General features: G+C 56.5%; 1 protein-coding gene across 9 annotated transcripts in view; it reads right to left on the bottom strand.

Annotated features, from left to right (window-relative positions):
- Positions 1–317: 317 nt before the first annotated feature.
- Positions 318–27,862, bottom strand: part of RPS6KA2 (ribosomal protein S6 kinase A2) — a 235,120-nt gene continuing 207,575 nt past the window's right edge. For 5 of the 9 annotated variants that reach the window (XM_030316767.2, XM_030316769.2, XM_032593272.1 and 2 more), the window contains 7 exons: positions 26,751–26,830; positions 24,164–24,270; positions 21,911–21,948; positions 19,360–19,502; positions 16,305–16,375; positions 13,531–13,619; positions 8,801–13,155 (listed from right to left, as the gene is read on the bottom strand). In XM_030316767.2, coding sequence (XP_030172627.1) covers positions 12,851–13,155; positions 13,531–13,619; positions 16,305–16,375; positions 19,360–19,502; positions 21,911–21,948; positions 24,164–24,270; positions 26,751–26,830 — 833 coding nt within the window. In that variant the 3' untranslated portion in view covers positions 8,801–12,850. Of the gene's footprint in view, positions 512–8,800; positions 13,156–13,530; positions 13,620–16,304; positions 16,376–19,359; positions 19,503–21,910; positions 21,949–24,163; positions 24,271–24,614; positions 26,341–26,750; positions 26,831–27,862 lie in introns of those variants that run through there. The other 4 variants (XM_030316773.1, XM_030316765.2, XM_030316772.1 and 1 more) reach the window with 2 other exon arrangements.

Below are 27,862 nucleotides of genomic sequence, written 5' to 3' on the forward strand. Positions count from 1 at the left end.
TCAGCACCACAGAGGCCTGCACGGTGGGCCACTGCCCACGGCCCAGCGGCCCCGAGACCCGCAGTGGCCCAGGGGCCCAGGGACAGAGGCCCAGGGACCCAGCAAACCACAGCCCAGTGACCAAGTGACCCGAGGGGCTCCTGCAGCCCCTTGCCGGATGGACGGTGATCTCCACTCTGTCCTCAGTGCATAGCAGTGGCTGCAGGGTCATCTGAACCTGCCTCTAAAGGGCCAAGCGATAAAGGGATTTCGGGCCTGGTGCTGCGGGGACGGGTGGTCCCTGGTCTGTGCCTGTAAAATGCCAGCCTGTTCATAGGCTCCGGAGAGAGGTGTCACCCTCCTCCAGGTGACACGGCCGCGTTCACCTCTGGTTTGTACCCGGCTGGCGTGCCCGCCCCCTCGCTCCCCGTCATCGTGAGAGGCGGGGACCGCCGTGCGCAACTTACATTCCAGTCTACGGTCATGAAGAAGGGGTTCCGCTTGATCTCCTCCACCCCGTCGAGGCCAGCACCTGTCCCGGGACAGAGCAGACACGGGCATCAGAATACACCCCCGATTTCGTGGCCTCTGATGGTTTCGGACGCAGCAGAGGGAGGGGCTGGGCTGCCCAGAGCAGGGGTGAGGCAGGCTGGAATATTCCTGCCGCAGGTGTGGGGACGCCTGGAAATCCGGGGGAGGAAGCTGGAGGCCCCGTAGGCTCCACGCCCACCACCCACCGTGGGGCTTGAACTCTGCCCAGAGGTCAAGAGACCACAAGGGCCACAGGCTTTATCGACTGAGCCAGCCGGGCGCCCTCCGGCCGCGCTTCAGACGCCCGTTAAAGCTGGCGCAGGCCGGCCTTCCAGAAGGCAGCGGACACACAGGGGCAGTAGGAGAGGAGGCAGCTCTGGGTTTGCAGGGAAGGGAAAGAAAGCCAGGAACTGAAGAGGCAGCTTCCAGCGGGATGAAACCCAGAGAAAGACTGGCGTCCGCACGAGCGAACGCTGGGGCCCCTGGAGACGGCTTATAAACAGTTCTGCTGGGCTGGTTGTTCCTACCCGGACTGGCTCTTTCCTCTCTTGCTCACATGAAATCCCAAGAGCTGGGGGAGCGAGGGAGGCCCGAGTCTGCCGAGCACAGAGGATTCAGGGCTGCGAAACTTTTTTGCCCGACACTGTGTCACTATATGTCTGCCGTGAGTGCACAGGCAGACGGAGCCTAACGGAGGCACTGGGCCAGCGCTGGTCTGTCCCTTACAACAAACGCGTGGCACTGACATCAGTTTAGTGTTAGGGGAAACCGTCCAGGGGGGTGGCTGGGAGCGCGCAGGGAACTGGCTGTACTTTCCATTCAACTTTTCTGTAAACTTAACGCTGCTCTAAAAATAAGTCTATTAATCAGAGAAACCAAAACCCTCAGGCCCTGAGAGCTGTGTTTTCTCCAGGATGCGAAGTCGGGGGAAGAGACTGTGGGCCAGGGAGGGGGCTGGTGGCACGGGAGCCGCGTGGGCTGGGCCGTCTCCAGCCAGCTCCTGTCCCAAGGTTGGGGACGGGGGTTCCGTGCCACTCGGTTTGTGAGGCACAGGCTTCCCGCTTCTGCACCCCGGGCTCCGCGGGCCCACCCCGAGCTGCTGTGGTCACTGTGGTGCTCCCCATCCAGCCTCACCGTCGGGGCCTGAGAGGTTGGGGGGCAGCCCCCACACGGGCTCCCGGGGTCCCAGGAGACGAGGCCCTCCTGGATGTGGCCGGATGCTTTTGCATCCTGGTCCTTGTGCTCACGTGGGGAGAAAAGGAGGGGCGAGAGCTGTCCTTGGGCAAAGATGTCTCAGGAGGACGGAGGCCCAGGCCCACCTCCCGTGTCTGCCCGGGGAAGCCTGGCCAGGCCAATACTCTGGGGGAGAACCCGCTGCTGGTCCCGCAGCATCGCCGGACTTGTGATACAAGGCAATGCGGGCGGCGGTCAGACTCTGGGATTTCTCCTCTGCTCTCCTGCCCGGCTCTGCGCACACCGAGGGCCTACGACTGTGACCGCTACTTTTTAGGCTGAAGGACACGGGGTAAGGTGGTCAAGGTCGCCCGAGAGTTTGTGAGGATTTGGAGGGAGATCTGTGTCACCCCAGGCTGGGCTCCACCCTGTCCTCAGTCCCCTTTGGAGTTTTCTTCTGAGGACCTGTGACATGATGATAGGGTGAGAAGTATCCATTTCGGTCTTTGTCTCTGGCTCCTGGTCAGAGCCCCCCAACTCTTGCAATTTCCCAAGTCGTGAGAATAACAGAATCATCTTTTGTCACAGTATTTGGTTGCGGTCCCTGGCCCCAGCAGCAGCTCTTTTGTTGCTCACGACAAGCCTCTTTGATCCCCCCACCCCCACACACAGAATTTATGTCAATGGGGTGGCCCCTGGAAAGCCCTTTGAGGATGGGGGCTGGTCACCACGGAAGCCAACCACGGGGCCAACCACGTGACTACAGGGTGGGAACCTCCAGCCTTACCTCTGACCTCCAGGGAGGGGAGAGGAGAGGGCTGGAGGAGGGGCGTATCACCCACCGCAGTGATTTAATGGAGCACGTCCAAATAATGGAAACTTCATAGAAACCCTAGACAACAGGGTTTGGAGAGTTTGTGGGTTGATGTGCAAGAATGCATCCATGTGCCGGGAGGGTGGCGCACCCCAAATTCCAAGGTCCTTCAGACCTCACCCTATGCACCTCTTCATCTGTGTCCTTTAAAATATCCTTTGTAATAAACACAGATCTCGGTGTTTCCTGAGTTCCGCGAGCTGTTCTAGCACATTACTGAACCCAGAGAAGGGGTCTTGGGAACTCCTGATTTATAGCTGGTTGGTCGGATGCACAGGTGAGGCCCTGGGCTGTGGGAGGGGCACCAGAAGCGGGGACACCTTGTGGGACTGAGCCCTCGGGGTCTGTGCCAACTCTGGGTGGTTAGAGCCAGACTGCAGTCACTTATACGACTCCAAGCTGGTGTCGACTGACAAGTGAAGAATTTGTTGGCATGGAAAACCCATACATCTGGTGTCAGCAGTGCCGGAATGAGTAGAAACAGGTGTTTCCCTGGAGGACCTCACCGGATTCCTGGGTCGGTCTCCCTTGTTCTGTGAACCCCTGACCAGAGCCCTGAGACCTGGTCCCAGCAGCTAGCAGCCCCTGATAGGGACCCAAAGCGCTGTTGTAAAGAAACGTGGAGAACCAATCCGCGGTCTGACTCCCAGCGCTGACCTCCCTCAGCCCATCCTGTGGGCAGGCCGCCTTTGACCAAGCCCAGAACTCTGACTGAAACACGCTCCTGGTGATAAGGATTAAAGTAGAGGGAACCCCACCCCCGATTCCCTACTGCTTCCCAGATCGTTCTCGGTGAACGTTGACCTGCTGCTAGAGCACTGGGGGTCGGTCAGAAGTGCGAGCTTTGAGCCCGAGGTGGCTCGCACCCGCAGTGTGACTCATCGGCTCAATTCCTCTGAAGAACCTACTTTGCCTTCTGTTCCCATTACGTCTCGTTTTCGCTCATCACTTGCGAATATGATCCACAGGAACTGGAACCAAGTGAGACCCAAAGGAAACGCAGACATTGGTGTAACTCCAAATTCCACGCTGGTGCGGGCTGGGTTTTCTCGGAGGCTTAATTAGCACATTTCTATCTGCACCTTTTCCTTCCGCTGCAGCGAGGCTTTGTACCACGTTCGTGCTTTGAGGCCTCAGCCAACAGTCGACAGTGAACGAATTAACACTTTGGCTATTACTCAAAAATTATAGGTGTTCCAAAGGAGAAAAATGTGAAACAGAAGGAAAGTTTCTGCACACGGGTTTTGAAGGCCTCCGTCAACCTTCCTAGGGCCCATGTGGTTATTATTTTGGATTCTGGTTTTGTTGATCTTCTCCTCACATGTGTTAAGTAGGCGGTTTTGTCCTTGATGACCCCTTTCTACGTCAACTGCACACCTCTGACAATCGGGCAGAGTTCTGGGCTAGGAAAGTCAGGGAGCGTTTGTGCAGATCCCTATATCACAGCCGTCGGGGGGCGGTGACCCAGCGCGCCGGAAGTGAGGAGTTTTCACCGCGTTCTCCAACGTCAGGTAATTATGAATTAGAAACGTCAAAGGAGCAGATGTGAGGGTTCACGCTTACTCTCTGCAGTAGGGACATTTAATCATCTGTGGTCCATCGCCAAACTGTAGTATCACTGGACGTGTTCACCTGGCCCCACGCGTCTGATTTCTACCCCTGGGGGGAGGTTGTGACCTGGCACCCAGTTGGGACCTCCTTAGTCAATGCACAGTCGTGAGCGTGCCCTCCGGCGGTGGCGGGGGTCTGCTTTTCCACGGCCCCGGTTACGGTCGGCTCTCCACTCCACATTTTTAACAAGGCGACCTCTGTCACCGTGGGGTTAATCATCACTGGACTTGTACATTCTCCGTAAATTATTCTCAAAGGGTTTTGGCACCTGCCCCAAATACTTCCCCAGACAGCCTGGGGAAATGTTTAATCCTGGCCCCTTCGAGATGCCTTTGAAGTATTTTATTCGGCTGCTGTTTTCGAGTCACACGGTATCCACCTCGAATTCTTGGGGCGCGCTCAGGACAAGCTCACTTGGGACTGGTGTCCTCGCAAACACTGGAGCTCTGCCCGACTGTCACATCCAGGCCGCACCGTCTAGGACGTGAACACGAGGCCCGCGCTTTACATTTTAATCACTTACCCTTCGCCTACACGTTATTTTTCATAGTTTGGAAGTATTTTCCGGCCCTTTGGCATCTTATTCACTCAGGGTCTAAAATGTTTGCTTGCTGGGTCTCAGAGGGCACTGCTGGTTGAGAGCTGGGGTCTGGCGCCCGCTCGGCCCCCAGGGCTGGCTGGAGCCGACCGGCGTGCTGGTCTTGACCTAGCTGTCAAAGGTCGGCCTGTTGCTGACGGGAGCCGGGATGGGACACCGGAGACCAGGACGGGGAAAGCATTGTGGAGATGGACGCTGGAGAGCAGAACAGAAACGCGAGACACAGAGAGCCGTCCGTCTGCCAGCGGGGGGAGCCGCTCGCCACAGGCGTGCTCGGGGACCGGATCCGACGCGGTCTACACGGCCGTGCTATTTTACCTTCGTCGGCCCATCTCCTTCCTACCTGACCGCAGCCGCATCCCCCTGGGGGTCTGAGACCCTCCCAGAAGTTCCTATAGGAGACACGGACGGTCACGAGGGACGAGCCAGACAAGCGGCCACTTTGCAAAGCCCTAGAGAGTGGGTCCGTTGCAACCTCCCATCCTGCAGAAGGTCTGGAGAGGCATTTACTCAAGACAGCCGCCTCGTAGGGCCCGCCCGACAGCCCCAGTCACGAGAGCCGCCACCACCGTCTGGTGACCACGGCCAACGGGCACACCCCGAGGCTCTGCAGGGCTCATGCACCCCACCCGGGTGCTCCCGGGCTGCAGCATGAAGGCTGGCACGGGGCCTTTCCCCAGGTTCTTGTCTCTGGCTTCCCGGGCTTGCAAATCTTTTGGGGCGACCGGTGTCGCACCTGGAGGCACCCCCGGGGCGGAGACAAGGACCCTGAGGTGCAGCGCAGGGACAGGCCTCCCGAGGCTTCCTTCAGGGAACACGCCCGACCTCCCCCTCCCCGCAGACCTGTGTGGACCAGGTCACCAGCGACACGGGCCCCAGGGGGCTTTCTCTAGTTCACCGACACTGTCCCCTGGCTGCCTCCTTCAGAGGGACCCCTGGTGCCCTCGGCACCCGGCTTGGCCTGGACTGCCTCTCCCGGAACCCCCCTCAGGCACAGGGAGATCACACGGGCCCTCCCACGTGCCGGTGCGTACTGTAGTTTTTCCTGTGATGTTCTTTGGGCCTACTGTGCGCGCCCGCCCCCTGCCCCGTCCCCAGCACGGCCGTGGCCTCTCGGATGCAACCCGGGAATCCTCCAGGGGGAGTCCGCCCCCGGGCCCCACTCCCGACAACAGCAGCTGTTTGGGGCCGCTGACCTACTGTGCACGGGGTCGTATCGCTGAGCCTATCACACCGTACAGTAAGTAAGTGTGTGACACGCTGCCACGTGCACACCAGCTGCCACGTGCACACCGTCACGGTCGCAATGAGCACACATGTGGGGCACCTGGGGGGCTCAGTCGGTCAAGCATCTGACTCTCGATCTCCGCTCAGGTCGCGATCTCATGGTTCATGAGTTCGAGTCCCGCACGGAGCTCTGCGCTGTGAAGGTGGAGCCTGCTTGGGATTCTCTCTCTCCCTCTCTCTGCCCCTCCCCTGCTCACGTGCACATGCACGCACTGGCTCTCTCTAAAAATAACATTAAAAAAGAAAAAAAAGAACACAGATTTGACTCCGAGACTCTTGAAGTCCGTGAAGTGGGGCATCTCACCGCTCACGACACGGAACACAGCGTGCTCCTGCCTCTCCCTCCCCTCCCCTCCCTCCAGGATGCCCGCTCCGCCCGCCAGCGTCCTGCCCTCACGGAAGGGACCGGCTTTTCAGGTTTGCTGGGGGACCGTCCCCCCAGAGGCAGCAGGGCGGAGGCAGGGGGAGCCTCCCCCTGCGGTTGCGGTTTCCGGCCTCCCGGCCCATGTGACCGGCTTTTGCGGGGGGGGGGGGGGGGGGGGCGTGGCAGCACCAGCACCCGCGTGTGACCGGCACCTGCTGCGGGTGTTCACGGCGTGTGTACCGAATGGCGACGGCCCCCGGTCGGTGGCAGGTGAGACTTCCATGCAGACTCTGGAGCGAGGACATTCGGGGGATCGGGGCAGAAATGCCAGCTTTAGACCTGGGGTAGCCGTGCGCCCTTGTGCAAATCGTATGGGGGGAGGGGGCCTCAGCAGTTCCACCTGCAAGGTGTAAGGCATCTTTGCTCTTTCTTCCGGCGTCTTCTAAGCACGTGCCCCAGGAGGGTGTTACGGATTGAACTGTGTCCCTCCGAAATTCTTGTGTCGATGTCCTCACCCCCAGGACCTCAGAACGTGACCTTATCTGGAAGTGGGGACCCTGCAGATGTGGTTACAGATGAGGTCATACTGGGCAGGTGGGCCCTAACCCAACATGACCGGCCGCCTTACGAAAAGAGGAAATCTGGACACAGACACACACGGGAGAGTGGGGGGGAGGTGGTGCTGGTGCCCCCCAAGGCCCCAGAGCACCAAGGATCCAGCATCTCCCTGGAGGGGGGGAGGGAGGCGGGGACAGCCTCTCCTTCCCAGCTTCAGAAGGCACTCGCCCTGCCCACACCCTGTTCCTGGACCTCCGGCCTCCAGAACTGGGTGTTCTCTCCGCCCACAGAGGACAGGGGACAGCCAATGAGCATCTCAGCCTTCCCTGTGGTCGCCTTTCTCTTTACCCCCTCACAAGGGGACTCAGCAGGAGGGGAGGCACCAGGAGGGGGTTGGGGGTGGGGGACGTGGAGAAAGGCTGCTGTTTCCCAGCACCAACATCAGGCCTGGCCTCCGGGGCTGGGGTCCTTGGGGCCACCTGGTGGGCTAGGGCTCTTCAACAGGCTAGGAATCGAGAGACAGAGGTTCTGGCTGATGTGAAGGTAACGTGGTCATGATACAAATCTGTGTGAGAACGGGCTTTGGGGTGAGGGCTCTGAGCTCCCTGAACGGCACGGGGGCTACTTTGGGGCCAAGAATAAGGCTCACAGCAAACAGAAAGGAGGGGAGGACCCCGCCTTCCAACCCAGCTGCCCTGCAGATCAAGATGAATCTACCCAGTGTGGTCTCTCTCCTTACGGCTAAAGATCTGGGGGCAATTGGCTTCAGTTGCCTCCTTTAAAAACAGAACCAGCCTACGACCCAGCAACCGCACTACTAGGTTTTACCCAAAGGATACAAAAATTCGGACGCAAAGGGCCACACGTGCCCCAATGTTCATAGCGCCATCGACAACAGCCAAAGTACGGGAAGAGCCCACGTTTCTATCGACTGATGAACGGATAGAGGATGTGGTTTATGTATACAATGGAATATTACTCAGTCACCAAAAAGAATGAAATCTTGTCATTTGCAGTGATGTGGATGGAACCAGAGTGTATTTTGCTAAGTGAAATAAGTCAGAGAAAGGGAAATAGCATATGATTCCACTCGTGGAATCTAGGAAACAAAACGATGAACATGGGGGAAGAGAAGGAAAAATAAAATAATATATAAAAGGGAGGCAAAGCATAAGAGACTCTTAACAACAGAGAACAGACTGAGGGTTGATGGAGGGAGGTGGGTGGGGGATGGGCTAGATGGGTGATGGGCGTCGAGGAGGGCACTTGCTGGGATGCGCACTGGGTGTTGTAGGTGAGTGATAAACCGCTAAACTCTGCCCCTGAAACCAATACCACAGTAACTAACTAGAATTTAAATAAAAATTTGGAAGAGAAACAAAGATTCAGTTGCCTTCCTTGGGAAAGCTATGTAACCAACGACCCCGACTACAGTTTCTTCACGTTCAGTGTGGACGTCGCATGTTGTGAACACTCCCAAGGGAAGGATGATGGCTCCTAGAAAGCTGTGTGATGATCCCCTTTAGAGATGATCCGGAGGGCAGTCTTTGGCCACAGACGGCTGGCTTCCATGCCTCCATGGGCTCCAATGGGCCAGTATCTTCTAACGGATGATTATCTATACACTAAACACGTCCACCTTTCTTGCTCGTCAATTATTTAAACTAAATAATAAAATAGGGGCGCCTGGGTGGCTCAGTCGGTGAAGCGTCCAACTTCAGCTCAGGTCACGATCTCACAGTTCATGAGTTCGAGCCCCACGTCAGGCTCTGTGCTGACAGCTCAGAGCCTGGAGCCTGTTTCGGATTCTGTGTCTCCCTCTCTCTCTGCCCCTCCCCTGTCCATGCTCTGTCTCTCTCTCTCTCAAAAATAAATAAAACATTAAAAAAATTTTTTTAAACTAAGTGATAAAGTAATATTTGGGGTTAGAGAACTATGCTTTTTGTATAATTACGTGCTAAGACAAAAAATAGACTATTTCGAAAATTATATGCCTCTTCCAGAACAAAGGGAGAACACAGCCCCTCCCCGTGTCGCATTCACCTGGGTCACTGTGACAAATGCTCTCTGGCAAATGCAATGGTATCCGAAAGGAGACTGGCCTCCAGACAGAATTCTCCAGCGTCTACAGGAGACGGGTCGGAATCACATCTTCGCGTGTGTCTCAGCGAGCGGACGTGCCCCGCGTTTTTGTCTCTCTGTTTTGAGCCTGGTCTCCCGCGGGAGAGGTCGGGCAGGCTAAGACTCACGGCCAGGCTCCCTCGGGCGTGTCCGAGAGGGCAGCTGTGCGGGAGAGGAGGTGCGACCCCGGCCCCCTTAGGAAGTGTGTAATATTTCCGCACGTGCCCCATGCACCCGACAGCGACGAGGCAGAGGCTGGACAGATCCGTGCGGCACAGACTTGGTCCTGAAAGAAGAGTTCCAGCCATCGGCACAATTACTGTTGGAGCACTGCGTAGAGAGTCCTCTGGGGGCAACTGGGTCGGACCCCCTCTTCTCCGTGACTGGGGAGGCTCTGCTCTCTTTCTGGTTCAAATTCAGGACGAGGTAAATCACCTGAATGCTGTCCTGTCGTGGAAGGCAGACATTCGATCTTCCTTTTTTTTGCAACGATCTCAGGAAAATGTTTAACTGTATCTTTTCAACGCATCCATAAAATGACTTTTTTTTCTTTTTTTTTTGCCAGAGCTAGGTTACCGGTCCTTGTGCATCGGACAACCTTGCTCTGCCCTGTCCCACAACCAGGCGGCGGAGAAAGAAGAGGGTCCGATCGGGGGGAACCAACGTGGCCAAGAGGTGCCGCCATGGGCTCCGCCACGGGTCTCTGTGCGCCACCGATCTCTGCCTTCTCACAGATCTGTCGGACACGTTACAGTGCGTGCTGTGGGTCAGGCACTACTCTGGCCCTTCCAGTCCGTCCGACCACACTGGAGATAGTTACTGCCATCACGCTCCGTTCCCAGAGAGGGAAACCGGTCCGGAGAGGATGCGGTCCTGGCCCTCTGCCCCTGTGCCTGGTGCTGCCACCCGGGGCTCCTCAGGAGCTCCCCTTCTCTAGGCTGACCCCTGCCATTCTCCACGTTCCAGCAAGCCTGGATTACATACTGCAGAGTCCCTCTCCTTCCTAACCAATGGGTCCCTAAGATCTGCCCAAGAGGAATGAGAAATGGGGGGGGGGGCAGGCCAGGCACAGGGCCTCCCTCAAGTCCGCTCACCCTTTCCTGAATACCTCCTCGGTTGACCTTGAGGCTGGCAAATAAGACAACCATTCCCAATCCCCTATTCCTTGTATCCCGATACTTGTCTTCCTACCTTCCTTTTAGCTAGAAGTGCCATGTGACGGTTTCTCGTCCACAAGAAGCACAGGGAAGTCCCAAGGTTTGGGGAAAGCTTTGCCTTCCTGATAAAAGGGACGGAGGCAGCTCGTTTCATCCATTTCCTCCCTTCAACTGAATGTGACGCCTGGGGCTGTGGCAGCCACTTTGCGACCACAAGGCACCACTCACGAGGATGAAAAAACAATGCACTAGGGACAGTAAACCCAGAAGATGGGTAGATCTGGGCTTTCGCTAACCAGCTGCCGAGCCAACGCTTACAACCCCCTACTGCCACGTGAGTCGTTACTTCGAGAAAAAGAAACGGCAGTGTGAAAAACGACATCGTCGAGTTAAACAACTGTAAGTGACTCAGGCGTTCTGTGAATACCCTCCTTTCCCTACCGGGAAGCACTGCTGTGAGGATTTCAATGAGATAATGATTCCCTTAGGGCAGTGCCCCATGCACACCACCGTCCTCCCCGGGAGGGCCGAGGCCCCAGAAGAGGAGTGAGCTGGGCAGAGGAGTGCTTGAGCTGCCCCCAGCCTGCCTCCGGGCTGTGCGGAGAGGCTGTGCCCACGCCGGTCAGGGTAGAGCACTCGGGAAGGAGACACAGAATCAAAATAGAGGTGCGCCCAGGTGTCGGGACCAGGCATCTGAAGACGGACAGAACAACACAGGGGCTCTGACCGGGTGGGCTCGGGGGGCCCAGAAATGAGTGGAAATGACCGGCCAGATGTTTATGCGCACCCCAGACTCTGAGGCAGGTGCGTTCTGCGGGGTAAGACGGGCCAGGCTGCAGCGCAGGTTGGCTTTGGACGGGGAGGGATTCCTTCTGCGTCACGCGCACACGGACGGAGACGTTCAGGGGAGGTAATCAATTGATTCATGATCAGGAAAGTCAGATCAGAAACAGGCAAACGGTCACGATCTTTGTGCGATGCTCAGGGATGAACTGGAGGGAGTGAACACACCGAACGGAGGGACGCGTTTACTGTTTGCTTCTAGGTCTTAAAACACCTCTCGCAATTACCAGGTGCTGCCTACCTCCTCCCCAGAGGCCACGAGGACGGATGTGAGCGTCTACTCTCTCGCGGAGGCGCCCAGGCCAGGCCACACGGGGTTTGGCAAAATTGCAACGACACAGCAGTTCCAGGACGAAGGGTCAGACGCAGGCCCTCGACTCCCCATCTGCGTTCCTGGGGCTGTGTCCTCCCGCTGCCCCCGTGGCCCTCACCCGCAGGGCAGGGTGGCTCCATGGTGACGTGAGGGCCTCGTCTGCGGCAGCCCCGTGCCGTGTAGGGGAGACCGCCAAGGCGGAGAGAGAGGCAAGCCTTTCCCGCCCTCCCAAGCCTGCCTGTGCAGGCACACGCGGCCTGGGAGCGGGCAAGCCCGGTTCCTAGTGGAAGGGCCTGGTGTAGGCGTCGCTGCATGGCTCAGAATCGAGGGCCCCGGCCTTGCCTCGGTCAGAGCCAGGACAAGGAGGGGTCCTGACGATTCTTGGCCAGAGTCTTTAGGTCCCGTCTGGGACTTCACTGGGGTGCCCGAAACAAGGTGGAGGAGATTCTGTTTAGCCCTGGAGGGTTCCTCCGGATCACGAGCTGGACGCACAGACACCACGACAGCCCCTGATTGTCAGCACAGTGTAAAATCCACCGTGGAGGCCGGGGTGCGCCCCATCCTGGACCTCAAGGCTCCCTGCCCTGCCCGCTGGCACCTGGTGGCTCAGTGATCAGAGCTGCTCTCCAGGGAGGGCCTCGGCCTTGCCTCCAGGGAAGTGCCTGTGGCCCAGTGAGCAGGCCCTGCCTTTAGGGTCCGGCCTCTGGGCCCCTATTTGGCGCAGCGCCTAAGAGGTGCACAGTTATCACGCTGGCTGGTTGGAATCAAAGTCATTCGACCACAGCCGTTTAACGGACACCATCCCGGGGCTTGCGCAAGGTGGGTGTTGGGGCCGGGGCTCACGTGGGTCTCCCCACACCCCCTTGCAGAGACCGCCTCTGCTGTAAAATGGGTACAGGCTCCACCATGGGATGCCTTTAGACTCTGTAGCAACTCATCTCTGCAACGAGATAGATGCTGGGCATCTCTCTAGCCGGGTTTACAGAACCAGGGTCTCACCGGGGGGCTGTCCCCAGGGTCAAGGCTAGAGACGGTTGTACTTGCTACGGCAGGGGGAGCGAGGCATCCAGGGAGGGGCCGGGGATGCTGCTGAACATCCTGCAGTCCAAGATGGTCCTCCACGAGAGAGAATTACCCAGTTGGGAGGTCACTGGTGCCATCACGGGGACACCTGGTGACAGCATACCCCATTTAGACGGCTGCCCTGTAGGTCTGGGACGATGTGCCGTAATTTACTTGACAGTGTCCTTATTGTTGGACATATGCCTTATTTCTAGGTCGTTGCTAAACAAGCATTTTTTATACATGCAACTTACAGGCTGGATAGACTTCTAGAAGTAACATCTCCTGGTAGAGGAACGTACACGGTTTAAAATGTCGGTGGGTTTTGCCGAGTGTTAATACGTTGCTCCATCAGCTCTCTGGACAGCAGAGCCTGGCGCTATGCGGGCACCAGGACGGGGCCTGCTCGTGTCCTTGCTCTCCAGCTCCCCCCGTAGTGGGCACCGTGCCGGGCACCTCCTCCCGCCCGATGGCCCCACCGCACTGTTGACCGCTGACCACACGTCACTACGCTCAGCACGCACGCAGGTGCCCGTGACAACAAGGGATGGAAAGCGGCAAGTGGGCAAAGAGGATTCGGCAGCTGTGTTACTCGCGGGAGTCCTAGGCAACCCGTGCGTCTGCAGGAGGAGAAGTCCACCGAGAGGCAGCCGGGGGGGGGGGAACCTTTCGCAGAGAGTGATTCTGAAAGTGGATTAGTACTTGGCTAACATTCACGTAACTCTTGATTTTCACACACGTTAGGATGTATTAATTTAAGGGGGACTGAACAAGAGGCAGCTTTCAGCCGTCCTGTCCTAGGTTTGCGGGGTTCTAAACGTAAAACGAGTAGAAACAAGTTCCACCCTTTTGTGCAAAAACAGTGCCTTTTGGGAAATAGCTAATAACCCCTGGCCAGAGACTGTGTCTTCGAAGTCCTTGTAGCTTGGACGCGAGAGGGCATTTGCACACCTGATTCAGGCCCCTTGCTCTCAGTGAACCTGGTAAAACGTTCAGGCGGGCCTTAGAGGTGGGCGGGCGGGCGGCCCCTGCTGTCCCGGGGTACATGAGGGCTCTTACCCAGACGGTTGCACGGGTTCCGTTTGAAGAGGGCTCTCAGCAGGCTCTGGGCTTCGGTGCTGAGGAACTGTGGCATGCCCAGCTTGGCTCTGAAAATGGAGTTGTAGTTTAGGATGAGAAGGACGGCCAGAGTTTTCTCCAGCACTTTGCGATCCTTCTCAGTCAGCATGAACAGATCAAACCGATGTGACCCAGAGCAGCAGCACCCAAACGTTCTGGCCTTAGGGCCCTTCTGCGCCCTAGAAGTCACGGCGGGCATCAAAGAACTTCTGTTTACGTGGGTTCGAGGAGAGAAATCTTTACCATAGCGATTGAATAATTCGCTTCAAAACTAATGCAACCATTAAAAAGAAACACTAAGAATCCCATTAACATAAGTAACATTTTAAATGATGTTTTACTACGTTACTACGCTACGAACCACGTTTTCCAAATAACAACAAAAGGTTTGGCTAGAAGAGTGATATTGTTTACAGTTCGGGAATCTCTTCTGGGTGAGAGGAGAGAAAGGCAGATATGCTTATCTACCTCTGTGTTCGATCCGTTGCAGTATCAGGAAGAAAATCTGGGACTTCACGGAGCTAGCACAAACAATCCTAAACTTTGGATGGAACCACAAAAGACCTCACATAGCCAAAGCAATCCTGAAAAAGAAAACCAATGCTGGAGGCCTCACAATTCCAGACTTCAAGTTAATTACAAAGCTGTACTAATCAAGACAGTATGGGACTGGCACAAACACAGACACAGATCAATGGAACAGAGAACCCAGAAATAAACCCAGAAATATATAGTCAACTAATCTTCAATAAAGCAGAAAAGAATATCCAATGGGAAACAGACGGTCTCTTCAGCAAGTGGTGCTGGGAAAACTGGGCAGCGACATGCAGAACAATAGACCTGGACCACTTTCGTAACCACACACACAAATAAACTCAAAATCGATGAGAGACCTAAATGTGAGACCCGAAGCCATAAAAGTCCTAGAGAACACAGGCAGCAACACCTCTGACATCAGCCCTACCAACATTTTTCCAGGGATGTCTCCAGAGACAAGGGAAATAAAAGCAAAAATGAACTATTGGAGACACATCAAAATAAACAGCTTCTGCAGAGCGAAGGAAACGATCAACAAAACTAAAAAAAAAAAAACTGACGGAATGGGAGAAGATATTTGCAGATGACATATCGGATAAAGGGTTAGTATCCAAAATACATAAAGAACGGACACAACTCCTCATCCCAAAACCAAGTAATCCAACTAAAAAAATGGGCAGAAGACATGAATAGAATTTTTCCAAAGAAGACCTTCAGATAGCCAACAGATTTGTGAAAAGATGCCCCACACCACTCATCATCAGGGAAATACAGATCAAAACTACAATGAGATATCACCTCACGCCTGTCAGAATGGCTACCATCAACAACTCAGGCAGCAACAGAGGTTGGCGAGGACGCAGAGAAAGAGGAACCGTCCGGCACTGTTGGTGGGAATGCAGACTGGTGCAGCCGCTCTGGAAAACGGTGTGGAGGTTCCTCAAAAAGTTAATGTACACTCATCAATCTACTATGATGAAAAACAAAACAATCTACTATGATGAAAAATAAAATAAAACCCAGTAATCTAATTGACCCAAATGACTGCAAAAAAAGAAAAAAAATCCAGGAAAGGAGGAGCCTGCGAGCCCCCAGGAGGCTCTCGGTCCCCGGGGTCCCCAGATTGTGTTCTGGGAGCCATGGGACCACAGCTTGGTGTTGACTTTCAGAAATGCTCGGCCACTCCCAAGCGACGAGTCCACGCACAGGATTAGCTGGAGGGAATTATTCTCGTTTTAGAGAAAGTACAGCTCGTGTTCCCCCTTAAAATTAAAAGTCACAGAGGTAAACAGTGCAAAAATAGCAGACCGCAGCCATAGATCCGTCGCCCACAACAGAGGAAGACACTGATCAAATCCTCTCTGTGGGCGTTCCTCCACTCCTTTCTCTCCTCCCACTTATACAATGGCGCAACCTGCAAAAACTTAAGCTTTTTAGGCGCCTCTTGCTTTTATAAAAGTGTCGTGTCCACCTGCAGGGTTTGTGAGAGCGGGTCACGGGGACCAGCAGCTTTGCGGCTTCTCCACGCCCTCGCACGGCAGAGGGACGTTAATTTGGAGCGAGGGGTACCTGTTTCCAGCCGCTTCTCTACCCCCATCCACGCTCCTGTCTTCTCCTCCTGGAGCTCTCCCTTCTGACATCGTGCTTACACGGAGCCTGCTCACGTTTCAGGCGTCATCGCAGGACCGGCACTGGGTTTACACGTCTTTCCGGGAGGCTAAGATTGATTCTTTGGGAGAACTGAACAGAAAATTGTGCGTGTGTCCAGTCACGTGGGCAACGTGATTCCTTGCCAACGTGAGGCAGGAGAGCTCAGGGACCTGAACGAATGGGGTCAAGAGGTAGAGAAAGAAAGGAACCCCCGCTCTTGTGCTCTCTGGAGCCCCTAAGTCCTCTGCCCTTCCGAATCTGTACTTTGTTTCTGAAGTCCCTGATCACCACACTCCCTGCCGCCGACACCACGCGCGATTTCGCTGATGGGAAACGTTATCTGCGCTTCACCAGGGTCACTCGGGCATCCCCGTCAGCGTCTCCCCTGCAGCGAAAACGCCAAGAATGTATATCACGGTTGTTGCTGACGCCTACTTAACAACCCGGGCTTCCAAGACCGAAGCTCTTGCTTTGGAAGGTGCTGGACATACTGGATAGATCCCCAAGGGTGGGTGCTTCCGACTCACTTGAGGATGAGGGCCATGGTCTCCTTCCTGTCCTTCCCCTGGAACGGCAGCGATCCCGTGAGCATCTCGAACTGCAGAGCAACACAGAACGAGGAGGGTGAGTGTTCAGAGCGACTGGATTTACTAGCAGAGACCCCCCAGGTGGGCAAAATGCAGCCAAAGTTCACGTGTCCTTTCAAAATCCCAATCAATCCGGCGGAGGCCCTGGCCGACACGCTTGGTGCACATCAGCGAGCAGAGCGGCCTCATGGCGCTCGAAGTTGGGCGGGGAGGCGCACAAGCCAGCAACCCAGGACGTACCCCGGCCGTGGTAGGAGAGGCCGGCCGAGCGCCGTGGAGACGAGACACGCTGGGGAGGGGGACGGCAAGGGGATGGAGGCTGGGCCGTCCCCCTTCCGCGGGGCCGGTGGAGGACCCCGTTCCCGTCCTTCTCTGGTGTGTGCTGTGGAGGCGGCCGGGGCAGAGTGACTTTGGTCCGTTAAGAACGTCCAGTGAGAACAGTATGGCGCCAGGAATGTCTCCAACAGGGCCACGCTGAAAATAACAAGCGGACCTCTGCCGGGACGGCCTCCGGGACGGAGACGGCATTGAGGGCCCGCCTTTCCCGAGCACGGAAAAGCCCGGACTGCACGGGCTCTGGAAGGGGTGGCCTGGACCCGCAGGGTACGACCTGGACGGGGTGCGCACCTGCCCCCTTCTGAGAAAGAACGAGGGCAGGCGTGCCACCAAACCCTGTCCTTGAAAATGGGACACTGAATCTAACTGACGGAGGCTACAGTATCGGTCCCAGTCCGCGTCTTCACGTCCTTGTCAACTACACTTGAGCCTTGAACACAGGTGTGAACACGGGTGTGAACAACATGGGTGTGGGTGACACGGGTGTGAACACAGGTGTGAACAACATGCCTGTGAATGACACGGGTGTGAACGCCATGGGTGAGAACGACACCGCTGGGAACACAGCTGTGACTCATGGGTATGAGCGACACAGTTGTGAACAATATGGGTGTGAACACCACGGATGTGAACGACACGGGTGTGAACGAGACGGGTGTGAAATAATCCACTTCCGCGCGGGTCATGTTTTGGTAAAGACAGTACTACATACACCACAGGCGTGTTTTCTCTTATGATTTTCTCTTAACGACATTTCTTCACCTTACTTTACGGTGAGGATATAGTATGTAATACATACAATGCACGAAATATGTGTTAATCTACTGCTTATGTAATTGGGAGACTTCTGGTCAACATTAAGCTATCTTATTAGTTAATTTTGAGGGGAGTCGAAGTTGTATGTGGATTTTCAACTACCTTCAGAGGTCAGTGCCCCTTAGCCCTGTGCGGTTTGAGGGTAAACTGTATAAGGAAACAGCCTCAGTGCGGGTGTTGGTATGATCTTACTAAACTTGCCTTAGTTTTGATTCTGACTGCATGTCTCTGTTCCTTTAAAATTTATCCCGCGGTATCTCTCCTCCGCATTAGGAAACACTCGAGAACTACATCGGAGTAGAAAGACCAAAATAATCACCCACAATCCCATTATCCGGGGATAGCCACAGTTAATATTTGTTATTTCCTTCTAGTACTTTCTTGAAGCTGTGTTTTTTAAAAACACGGATAAGGTTTTATATACCAACCTTTCCTAGAACAATATAAAGACTTCCAATGCTCATTGGAAAATCTTCATAACATCGCTTTATATGTGGATATGCCAAAACACGTTTATTTGTTGTTGGACGCTTAGAACGTTTCCAATTTCCTGCTCTTGTAAGTAATGCCGAAATGTACCTAAAAGCTTTCCTACCCCATGGAGTTACCCTTGTGACAGCCTGCCGGGAGTGAAATTAACCAACCGAAAGAAATGAGTGTAGTTAAGGCCTTATTAATACTCTTGGTTTGCTTTTTGAAGGTAAAATCTGAAAAGAAATGTTAAGAGTTCCTTCCTGTTGAGATGTGCGAAGCATTCCTCTGTGCTAACACCTGCTGTCCCTCCCGTGTGCACTCATTCGGTGAAAACACACAGAACAGACTGCAGGCAATCGATCAATCTACAAGCCATAAAAACGGACAGTCAGAGAGTCCAGAAGATGATCCAAAAATAGGCAAATATAATTAAATGGAAGGGTAGAACGCTCTGGCAGATGAACCATTCATCTGACAAAACTAGATGAAAGTTTATACGTTGATCGTAGAAATCAAAGTATCTCTTAAAATAGAATCCTATTAGCAAAGAAAACCCCCTTTCTATTTTGCTTCTACCCTTCTTTCTCTCTCCTTTCTTCCTTCAGGAATGAAATTCCATGGCAAGGAAAAGCCTTTGAGAACTCATTGCTACAAAATCGGGGCCCATCCCAAACATCTGTGCCTCATGTAACCCTTTACTGTGGGTCAACCAGCAACTTGCAGCATTCGCCTGGTGATTCCTTCTTCGCTTTGACTATGGCCCCGGGGGATCCACAGCCTTTGTGTTTCTCTCCCTCCTTCCCCCGTTCTTCCCCTTGCAACACAGCGGGAGGTCACGCACTACTCATGAGCATCTGACACAGCGGCAAATGTGGGTGTCCACTAAATGCTTCTTGGTGATGAAGACAATGCTGGTGGTGGTGATCGTGAAGAACCCCACACGAGTCTATTTCCACCACTTCCGGCCCCCTCACAGGTTCCCTCTGTCACACGTGGAGAAGGGAGATCATTTCAGTTTTCGGTATTACTGTTCTCAACAAAGCCGCTCAGCACTTTCTCCGTATTTAAGGATCCCATGAAATCAGGGCCTTACTGATGTGGGTGATGATGAGCTTTGACTCTTAGTACCTGTGGGTCCTTACGTGAACCCAGTTCCGTTTCCTAATGGTGGAATTTGGGATGGGCAGAGAGGGAGGCGGCCAGGAGGGGCAGGGGCAGGAATCTGGTGGCCTCCTCCCCGTCCCCGGGTCGCACAGCCACACTGTTCTTATACATCCCAAACACTGTTTTCCCCAGTCATTCGCGGACCTCTGGGCCGACCTGGGGACCGGCCACAAGGGACAGCGACGCGGACGGGGAGGACCCTTACCATGAGCACACCGAAGGACCACCAGTCGGCGCTCTGCGTGTGTCCCCGCCGGTTCACCACCTCGGGTGCCATGTACTCTATGGTCCCGCAGAAGGAGTAAGCTCTCTTATCGTGGTCGATGGCCTCCTTACTCAGCCCGAAATCTAAAAGAGGGACAGCACAGGGCGCTGCGTCAGTCTGGGCGGCAGTCAGGACCGTGTCTGTGTGGGCTCCTGACCCGCCAGCTCCCCCGTCACGTGGGGGAATTCTGCCCGCACGTGTCACCCCTCCCGCCCGCTCTGTCCCAGCACAGAACCCTCCTTGGATGCAAGCGTCATCGTGCCCCCACACGGTAAGTTACAGAGTCTTTCAAGAATCTACAAACCCAGGAGTGCCTGCTAACAGGATGGAGAGATGGCACTTCTTGGGGACTGACAAGCAGGCCTAGGGGCCTGCTAGGCTGGAAGCCGGGGACAGAGAAGCATGTGGCCCCTGGTCCACTGGGACGGACGGAGGTGGTTAGCTTGAAGGCAAGGGCCGGAAGGGGTTCCAGGCGCGGGCCACTGGGGAAGGTGGTCCCCGGAGCTGAGGCACAAAGGGAAGATGGCATTTGCCGTGGGGTGGGCGGCCACCCCTCCCCCCGACCCCCAGGAAATCCTCACGAGGGTCTCCCTTCTGGCACGGCGGGCGTGGCCACGCACTTGGTGGGCAAAGGGCGTGGGAACGTGGTTCTCAGGACGGAGGCCCTGGGTTTCAGCGTGTTTGGGAAGAAGGCCACGGTCCGTCATCTCCTTCAGGGCCCGGTGAGGGTGGCGTGAGGTCACAGGCCGGGCAAGGGGGTCACACTACCTACGGGTGGATGTGCTTCCTCCAGCTGAACGACTTGCTTTGCACACTAGCGCCTGGGAGTGGTTGTTTGTAATTTGCGCCTGGCCCAAATGGCCAATCATGACACAGGATTAGCCCCGGCTCATGAGTAATGATGATAATAATAATAATAATAGTAATAATAATAATAACAGAAGCATGATTACTTGATCAGAGAAAGCCCAAACCCTGTAACATCATAGATACATTTGACGTGGGAGCTCAAGGCTATTCGCAAACACCGCACACAAGTGTCACTTCTATATTCTACGTGCAGTTCCTCGTTTGGCAAAGAAAACTTCTGAAGTATTAAGAGAAGCTTAAACCTCCACCAAATGCCCCATAACTCTGATGACAGGACATTACAGGTGCCCTACAGCTGTGCCAGGCAAGGGGGTCTGAAGGTCCGGTTAAACGGATAGTCAGGATCTGGTACAGAAGCTCATGAGAAATTTTAGACCTAACTTTCAACATTAACAAGCATGTAAAGATGTATAATCAATATTTATTGCCAGGGACTAGATGCACCGTGCCCGGTACTGGCACTGGGTAAAACTCCCCTGTGGGAAAACAGGGTGTGGGGACATGTGGCAGCGAGACTGTGTGGGGGCCACGGAGAGGGGAGGGGAGGCCTCGTGGGAAAGGGTTGCGGAGGAGAGGGGGCTTCGGGGGGAAGGGGTGCAGAGAAGAGGGGCCTCGGGAGGAAGGGGTGTGGAGGAGAGGGGGCCTTGGGGGGAAGGGGTGTGGAGAAGAGGGGGCCTCAGAAGGAAGGGGTGAGAAGAGGGGGTCTCGGGGGGAAGGAGTGCAGAGAAGAGGGGCCTCGGAGGGATAGGGTGTGGAGAAGAGGGGGCCTCGGAGGAAGGGTGTGGAGAAGAGGGGGCTTCGGGGAGGAAGGGGTGCGGAGAAGAGGGGGCCTTGGGGGGGGAAGGTATGCGGAGAAGAAGGGCCTTGGGAGGAAGGGGTGTGGAGAAGAGAGGGCCTCAAGGGGGGAGGGTGGGGAGAAGAGGGTTCCTTGGGGAGAAGGGGTATGGAGAAGAGGGGGCCTCGTGGAGGAAGGTGTGCAGAGAAAAGGGGGCCTCGGAGGGGAATGGGTGCGGAGAAAGGCCTCGGGGAGGAAGGGTTGCAGAGAAGAGGGGGCCTCGGGGAGAAGGGGTGCGGAGAAGAGTGGGCTTCGGAGGGAATGGGTGCGGAGAAGAGGGGACCTCAGGGAGGAAGGGGTGCAGAGAATAGGAGGGTTCGGGGAGAAGGGGTGCGGAGAAGAGGCCTTGGGGAAGAAGGGTTGCAGAGAAGAGGGGGGCTCGGTGAGAAGGGGTGCAGAGAAGAGGGAGCTCGGAGGGATAGGGTGTGGAGAAGAGGGGGCCTCGGGGAGAAGGGGTGCGGAGAAGAGGGGGCCTCGCCGGGGGGGGGCGGGTGGGAAGGGGTGCGGAGAAGACGGCTCCAAAACAGCCCGGACTGAGAGTCTGCAGGGAAGGTGCTGGAAGGTCTTCGGTCAGAAGGAGAGAGAAACGGAAGGGAACCCGGCAAGCTCGAGAATTTCCAGATGCTGTGAGGACACACACACAGCTCATCCACGTCTGTGAAAACGCCAGCCAAATCAGAGACACACAGCAGCCGACGCGGGCGTCAGGGGGACTTTGGGTCCAGGCCGCTCCCCCATTTACCGGGCCAGGGGGAAGTCACCGGGACACCGCTGCCCTTTACAAACCTGTGATCTTAATGTGTCCCTCTTCGTCCAGCAGGATGCTGAAAGAGAGAGGAGAAAGCATGCCTCACGAGCGGCCCAGCCGGGCTGGCGGGCGCGACTTTGGGTGGCAGTCAGCACACGGGCTCGCCTGCGACGCACCGACGTGGGCCTGCACAGTACGGCCTCCCCCGCCAGCAGCTTCTGCCGGGGCACGAGCGGACTCCGATCCACGGTGTTTGGGGTTAACCCGGCAAAAGCTGGGACCCGCAGGTCTGAGACCTTCTTAAGCCCACGGCAAGGGTCGGGAACCCTTCAGACTGTCCTGTGCGGGGAATGGGATTTTCAGGGTCCGGGATCGCCTTGGCCTGTGCAGATCCGGAGCCTCGTGCATTTTTTCTCTGGGTCAGAGGCCCCCTACTTCTTCCCGTCGCCCCTCCGTGAGCCCCACCCTGGCTCTCGTGACCACCCCAGGCTCGGGGGATCCTGTGACACCTTGGGCCCTGGCACCGAGGAGCCCTGGGGCTCGGCAGGCTTCGCCTCGCCATAGGAGCTGGGTCCAAGCTCTTGTCACAGCGGCATCTGACATCTAGAAGCCCTGGGGTGGGGGTGGGGGGGAGGGGCACTGGCCTTTCCGCGCCCGGCTCTCCCGTGGGAGGGCACTGCTCACCGGCCGGTAGAGGGGGAGTCTGGAAGGGCGGACGCAGGCCCGCAGGCACTTGAGGAGGCCCTTCTTCCGGCTGTCAGCCCTCGGGGTCCCCGGGGCTCCTAGCTTTCCATTCTTTCTTTTGCTGTCATTAGATCCTGTTCCATCAGCTCTGGGTGGCAGGGGTACCGGCCCAGACTTAAAGAGACCAGGAAGGGGAATGGACAGAAGCCACACCGTCCCACTCTAGCACGCGGAGGGACCGGAGTGCGGTGAGCCAGGCACAACGCAGGAAAGGCCGTGCATTCCACTTACACGGGGGTCGGGGTCGGGGCCGGGGGGAGCCTAGAGCAGCCAGGTTCACAGGCAGAAAGTAGCAGTGGGGGTGCCAGGGGCAGGAGGGTGGCGAGGGGAGTGAGTGTCTCACGGGGACAGATACTCAGTTTTGCAAGAAGGGAGTTTGGAAGGTGGGTTATGCCACGCAGCCGTGTGAGTGTGCTTTGCGTCACAGGGCTGCACGCTTAAAAACGGTTAAGATGTCGGGGCGCCCGGGGGCTCGGTCAGTTAAGCTTCCGACTTCAACTCAGGTCCCGATCTCACGGCTCGGGAGTTCGAGCCCCGCGTCGGGCTCTGTGCGGGCGGCTCGGAGCCTGGAGCTGCTTCGGGCTCTGTGTCTCCCTCTCTCTCTGCCCCTGCCCCGCTCATGCTCTGTACCTCTCTCGCTCTCAAAAATAAACATTAAAAACATTTTAAAGTGAATTTAATTAGTGAAGATGCTAATTTTATATTGTTTTTCTTACCACGATTAAAAACTATGCCCTGAGATTAAAAAAAAAGGCCGACTGTTTTAACGGAATCTGAAGGGGAATGGTGCGGCACATAATTAAGAAGACAATTTACCAGGAAAGAAGTGAGTATTTTCATCTCTGCCCAGAAAGGAGCAACTTTCAAGATTCATCTCCTACTGATTCCAATCGATGACAAGATCTTTCTTCCACTCTGCTATTAAATATTACTATTTTTAACTGTAACGATCCCTTTGCCCTTTAAAAGAGAGAGAGAACCGGGGTGCACGCCTAACGGGCGCCCAGGGCTCGCAGCTTTGAGATCCGCTCCTGCTACCGCTCCCTAAGGGAGACGGCTGTAGTTCACAGGACACTGTCCCCTCTGTGGGGACACTGAAGACAGGGCCTCTTGTGATTATGGAAACATTTATTTACGTGTGCAGCCGGTGCTGTTCTACTGTGGCTACCTGCTCTAGGTGGTTAAGTCAAAGCCATACACGACCTGAACTTCCCACCGGTGTTGGGCAAATGAACTCTGCATCGTGTGAGGGCACAACGTCACCCGGGCGTGTCCCATAAACGACCGCCACATCTGGTAAAAATGGCTTCGGAGAAGAGCTGTCTTTTCTTCAGCTCCGTGTGGATCAAAGAGTAAAGGCTCTGGAGGAAGGGCGGGACCCGTTGGGACACCTTCCCAGGGGCGGACAGGTGGAACCCGCGTGGGAGGCGTCCGCGAGAGGGTGGCCCAAGCCCTCTCCCCGGGGTGCACCCACCAGAGAGCGACGGCCACCGGCGGGGGCAGCAAGAAAGGGGGTGCGGAGGGGCGTCCTTCACGCGCTCGCTTACTTCTCGGGCTTCAGGTCCCTGTAGATGATCCCCAGGCCGTGCAGGTGGTCTAACGCCAAGGCCAGCTCAGCCAGGTAGAACTTGACATCCTCCTCAGTGAACATCACCTAGTGAGAAAGTAGGAAAGAGCGGGATTGTTCGGCGCATCCTGTGGCCGGAGTGTTCTGACGGACCCGGCCCTGCGGAGCGCACGCTCAGTTACCTCCGCTCCGGAGGGGATCACGGCTCCCCCCACCGTGCTCTTCGGGCTCTTACGACGGAAAAGTGAGTTCTTTTCATACTTGTGAGGTCAGCGAAGGCGGAAGAGCACTTCCCCGCGAAGACGGCGAACTTAGCCTGCGAGCGGGGAGCCTGGTTTCCTCCTCCTCCTCGCCCCCGCGGCTCGCACGGCTCTGGGGGGTGTTTCTGGGTGTATATTTTGATGTGAGTGGTTCTGCTATGAAACGGCACAGGCGAGGCCGGATGAGGGGCTGCTGAGAACGCACCTCGGGTCTCATCCCCACCCCGCCCCGGGGTTTACGCAAACCCACTGTCCGCCCAAAGTGAGGCGAGTTCTGCCAAAGGCGACACGCACGTGGGGGGAGAGTCGTGGGGGCACCCCGATGCGGGCTAGCCGAGGCATACGCCAGGCCGGGTGCCCGGCAGACTTCAAAGCCATTATCTTGGTGACAGTTCCGTACCTCCGGTCTCGTTAAGGACCAGCGGGCGGCTTTTAAAGTCACCTTACTAGAAAGCCTGATTGTTATCACAAACCACTTTTTCACGTTCACTGTGAGAAACCAATGTCACAGAGACCGCCAGGGCGTATTATTGCTGAATTCCTTCTCTGGATGCAGACAAGGCTCCCTGGTGAGCACAGAATTAGAATAAGGGCAGTTCAGGGAACGGGGTGCTTGATACTTCAGGCTGCCACAGGTGCGGGGCATCCATCTCACAGAAGGGACACTTCCCCACGGGGTCGGGACACACATCCCATCGTCCCAGGCAGTGACGTCTGGGGCCATCAATCCTCATTGGCCTTCTGGCCGTTGGAACCACCCGTCGTCGCTCCACGCTCAACGGCTGCCTCTTCCGGCTGGGTGTTTCTTTTCTAAACTGGCTACCATATTCCACGGGCTCACTTTTAGTCAAGTTCTGCCATAGCCATTGGATTCTCCTTAATCTGACTTCTTCTCTCTCTACAACCGTCGCGGGTCGTCTGCGTTCTGTGCTCAGAGCGCAGCCGTATTTCTCTACTTGTCCAGTTCCTACGACGCATCTCAGCATAGCCCCCAAGTACAAACGACAAGTCGTTTCTGCCCAGAAATGAAACACCCCACGGACGCCCGTCCTTGAAGGAAGTCAGTGCAGTGACCAACACGGCAGGACGCTGCCCACTGGCCTCGTTCAAAGACGGAACAGAAAAAAGGCACTTTCCCGTATTGTTTCTGAGAACCTGCCGTGCCCACACTTGGAAATTTTGCCTCGATTCTGAAATAAAGGGTGTCGCGGGAGACACACGCTCCCCTGGTGAGGCCATATGGGGCTTTTTGCTGATTATTGTTGCCTTTTGATCAAGAAGCCATCTTCGGAAACACGTGAGCACAAGAGGGACCAGACACACCCCCTCCGGGAGGCTCTCTGCAGAGCCCGGATCAGATTCCTCCAGCCCCGGGCCTTCTACGTCTATCGCAAGGAGCCCAATGTATCACTTGTGCATGGTCTAAGGGACCCTGGATAACGGAGGGAGACAGCAGCGCAGGGGGCTCTGGGACCCCCAGTCCTGCTCTACCGCCTACTGTCTGCGTTGGACGGCCAGGCAGGATGGAAGGGTCTCCTGGTAAAGGAGCGAGAGGGGCAGAAAAGGGGGGCGGGCACTCTGAGCCCACGGTTACAGCCGGGTAAACACCTGCGCTGGGTGAGAGGGCTCGGGAGGTCGGAAGCCCGGTGCTCCCGCCTCCTGCAGCAGAAGGCTGGTCCCCTCCCCCCCCCCCGCCACGAAGCACGGAGCTCTTCACGTCATTAGGGGCCGGGGGGCTCTCGTGTCGCGCGGGGTGGCGTTCTGGACAACTCCCGTGTCGGGACTGTGAGGTCCAGGCTACGCCTTGGGGCCGGGAAGGGGCTGGCGGTCGTGGCGACCCCGTGTGTGCAGATCTGGCACCTCCAGGGTGGGTGGGCAGCGAGGGAGTCGCGTCTCCCTACGACGCAGAGTGAGACCCCGTGAAACAGTCCCTCCCGCCTGTCCCTACGACCCCTTGTTTGCGTCCGTTCCTCACGGGGAGGCGGACAGAGCCACGGACGGACCGACGGACGTGCGCAGCCTCGCGGGGCTCCTCGGGGCTGTGCTCTCACGGCCCCTGAAGGACGACAGATTGCCGCGCCGCACCCCTTGTGCCGCCTGTTTAACACACACGAGCGCGCGCGCGCACACACACACACGACCCCACAGCGAACACACGCGCACGCATGTTGACACTCCCACACACTCTCCCCCACACACATACACACTCACACACTCATACCACACAGTCACACACACACACAGTGTCACACGCAGCACGCACCCGCCCCTCCCGCGGGCGCACTCCGCCCTCCCGGCCCCGCGCACCTCTTTGGAGAGCCGGCTGAAGAGGTCCCCTCCTCGCAGGAAGTCCAGTATCAGGTAGAGCTTCCCCTCCGTCTGAAAGGCTGTGGAGGGAGGGAGGGTCGGCATCCCGGGCCACACACGGAACATGCCGGAGCCTTCCAGAAGCAGGGCTGGGGTCGGGCGGGGGTCGGGGCAGAGTCCGGGGGAAGGGCTGCAGGCACGAGTCTGTCTGTGTCCCTCACTTTCAGGAAGAGCCTGGAGGGTCACCTCTCTGGTCTTTTCTCCTCTCCTTCACTCCCTGCTTCCTTTTTGATCCCAGAGGGGCTGGAACCGGCCTGGAGCCAGTGTCTACAGGCCCAGGCCGCTCCCCCGACCCCCACTGCCAATGCTGGGCTCCGGGCTCACGTGGTCGCAGGAGCAAGCCTCCTCCCCTCCCCGGCTGCACCCCGCATAGCTGCAGGTCAGGGAAATCTGTCCTCTGCTCCTTTCCTTCGCGGAGGCGTCGGTGACCCGCCGGCTCGGCCGCTGTGCGTCACGGCAATGGGGCTCACGTCCGGGGTTTGCTCAGCGTGAACTATAATTTCAGGTCTTGCCCACCGGTCAGCCAGCGTGCCTCGCTCCAGAGGGGGCTGGACGCGCATGTGGGGGTCAAGGGAAACCAATCACCGCTGACCAGTGACGGTCAGTTCAACGTTATTGACGACCTACCACCTGGCATCTGTGTTATGTACACAGGAGGTAAGGCTGCAGGGGTCCCGATATCCCTGAGCACTCGAAAGCCTTTTATTTTCTAGAAGTAAACACCAGAGGCACTACAAGTGCCAGGGCTGGAGAGACAGACCTCCTCTAACTAAAGACTCGTCCGAACTGTATAAATCGGAGGCTGGGTTGGATCCTCTCTCCTAGGGCTTGACGGGCAGCAGGAGAGCAAATGTCATTTGATCAACCACAGAGCTGACATGGAAGGTGCGATTAAAATCCCGGTAAGACGCCCGGTGCTTCTTCAGAGAAACGCCCTGGAAACCAGCTGAAACGGCTGCGTGTCAGGGGCAGGGCCAGCCTCCCGCGGGCCCCTGTGGATAGAGGTAGGGGCACCTGCCGGCCAGCCCAGGTGACACGGTGTGACAGACCTA

The sequence above is a fragment of the Lynx canadensis genome, chromosome B2, assembly GCF_007474595.2.
Source record: "Lynx canadensis isolate LIC74 chromosome B2, mLynCan4.pri.v2, whole genome shotgun sequence".
In the NCBI taxonomy this organism is placed as follows: Eukaryota; Metazoa; Chordata; class Mammalia; order Carnivora; family Felidae; genus Lynx; species Lynx canadensis.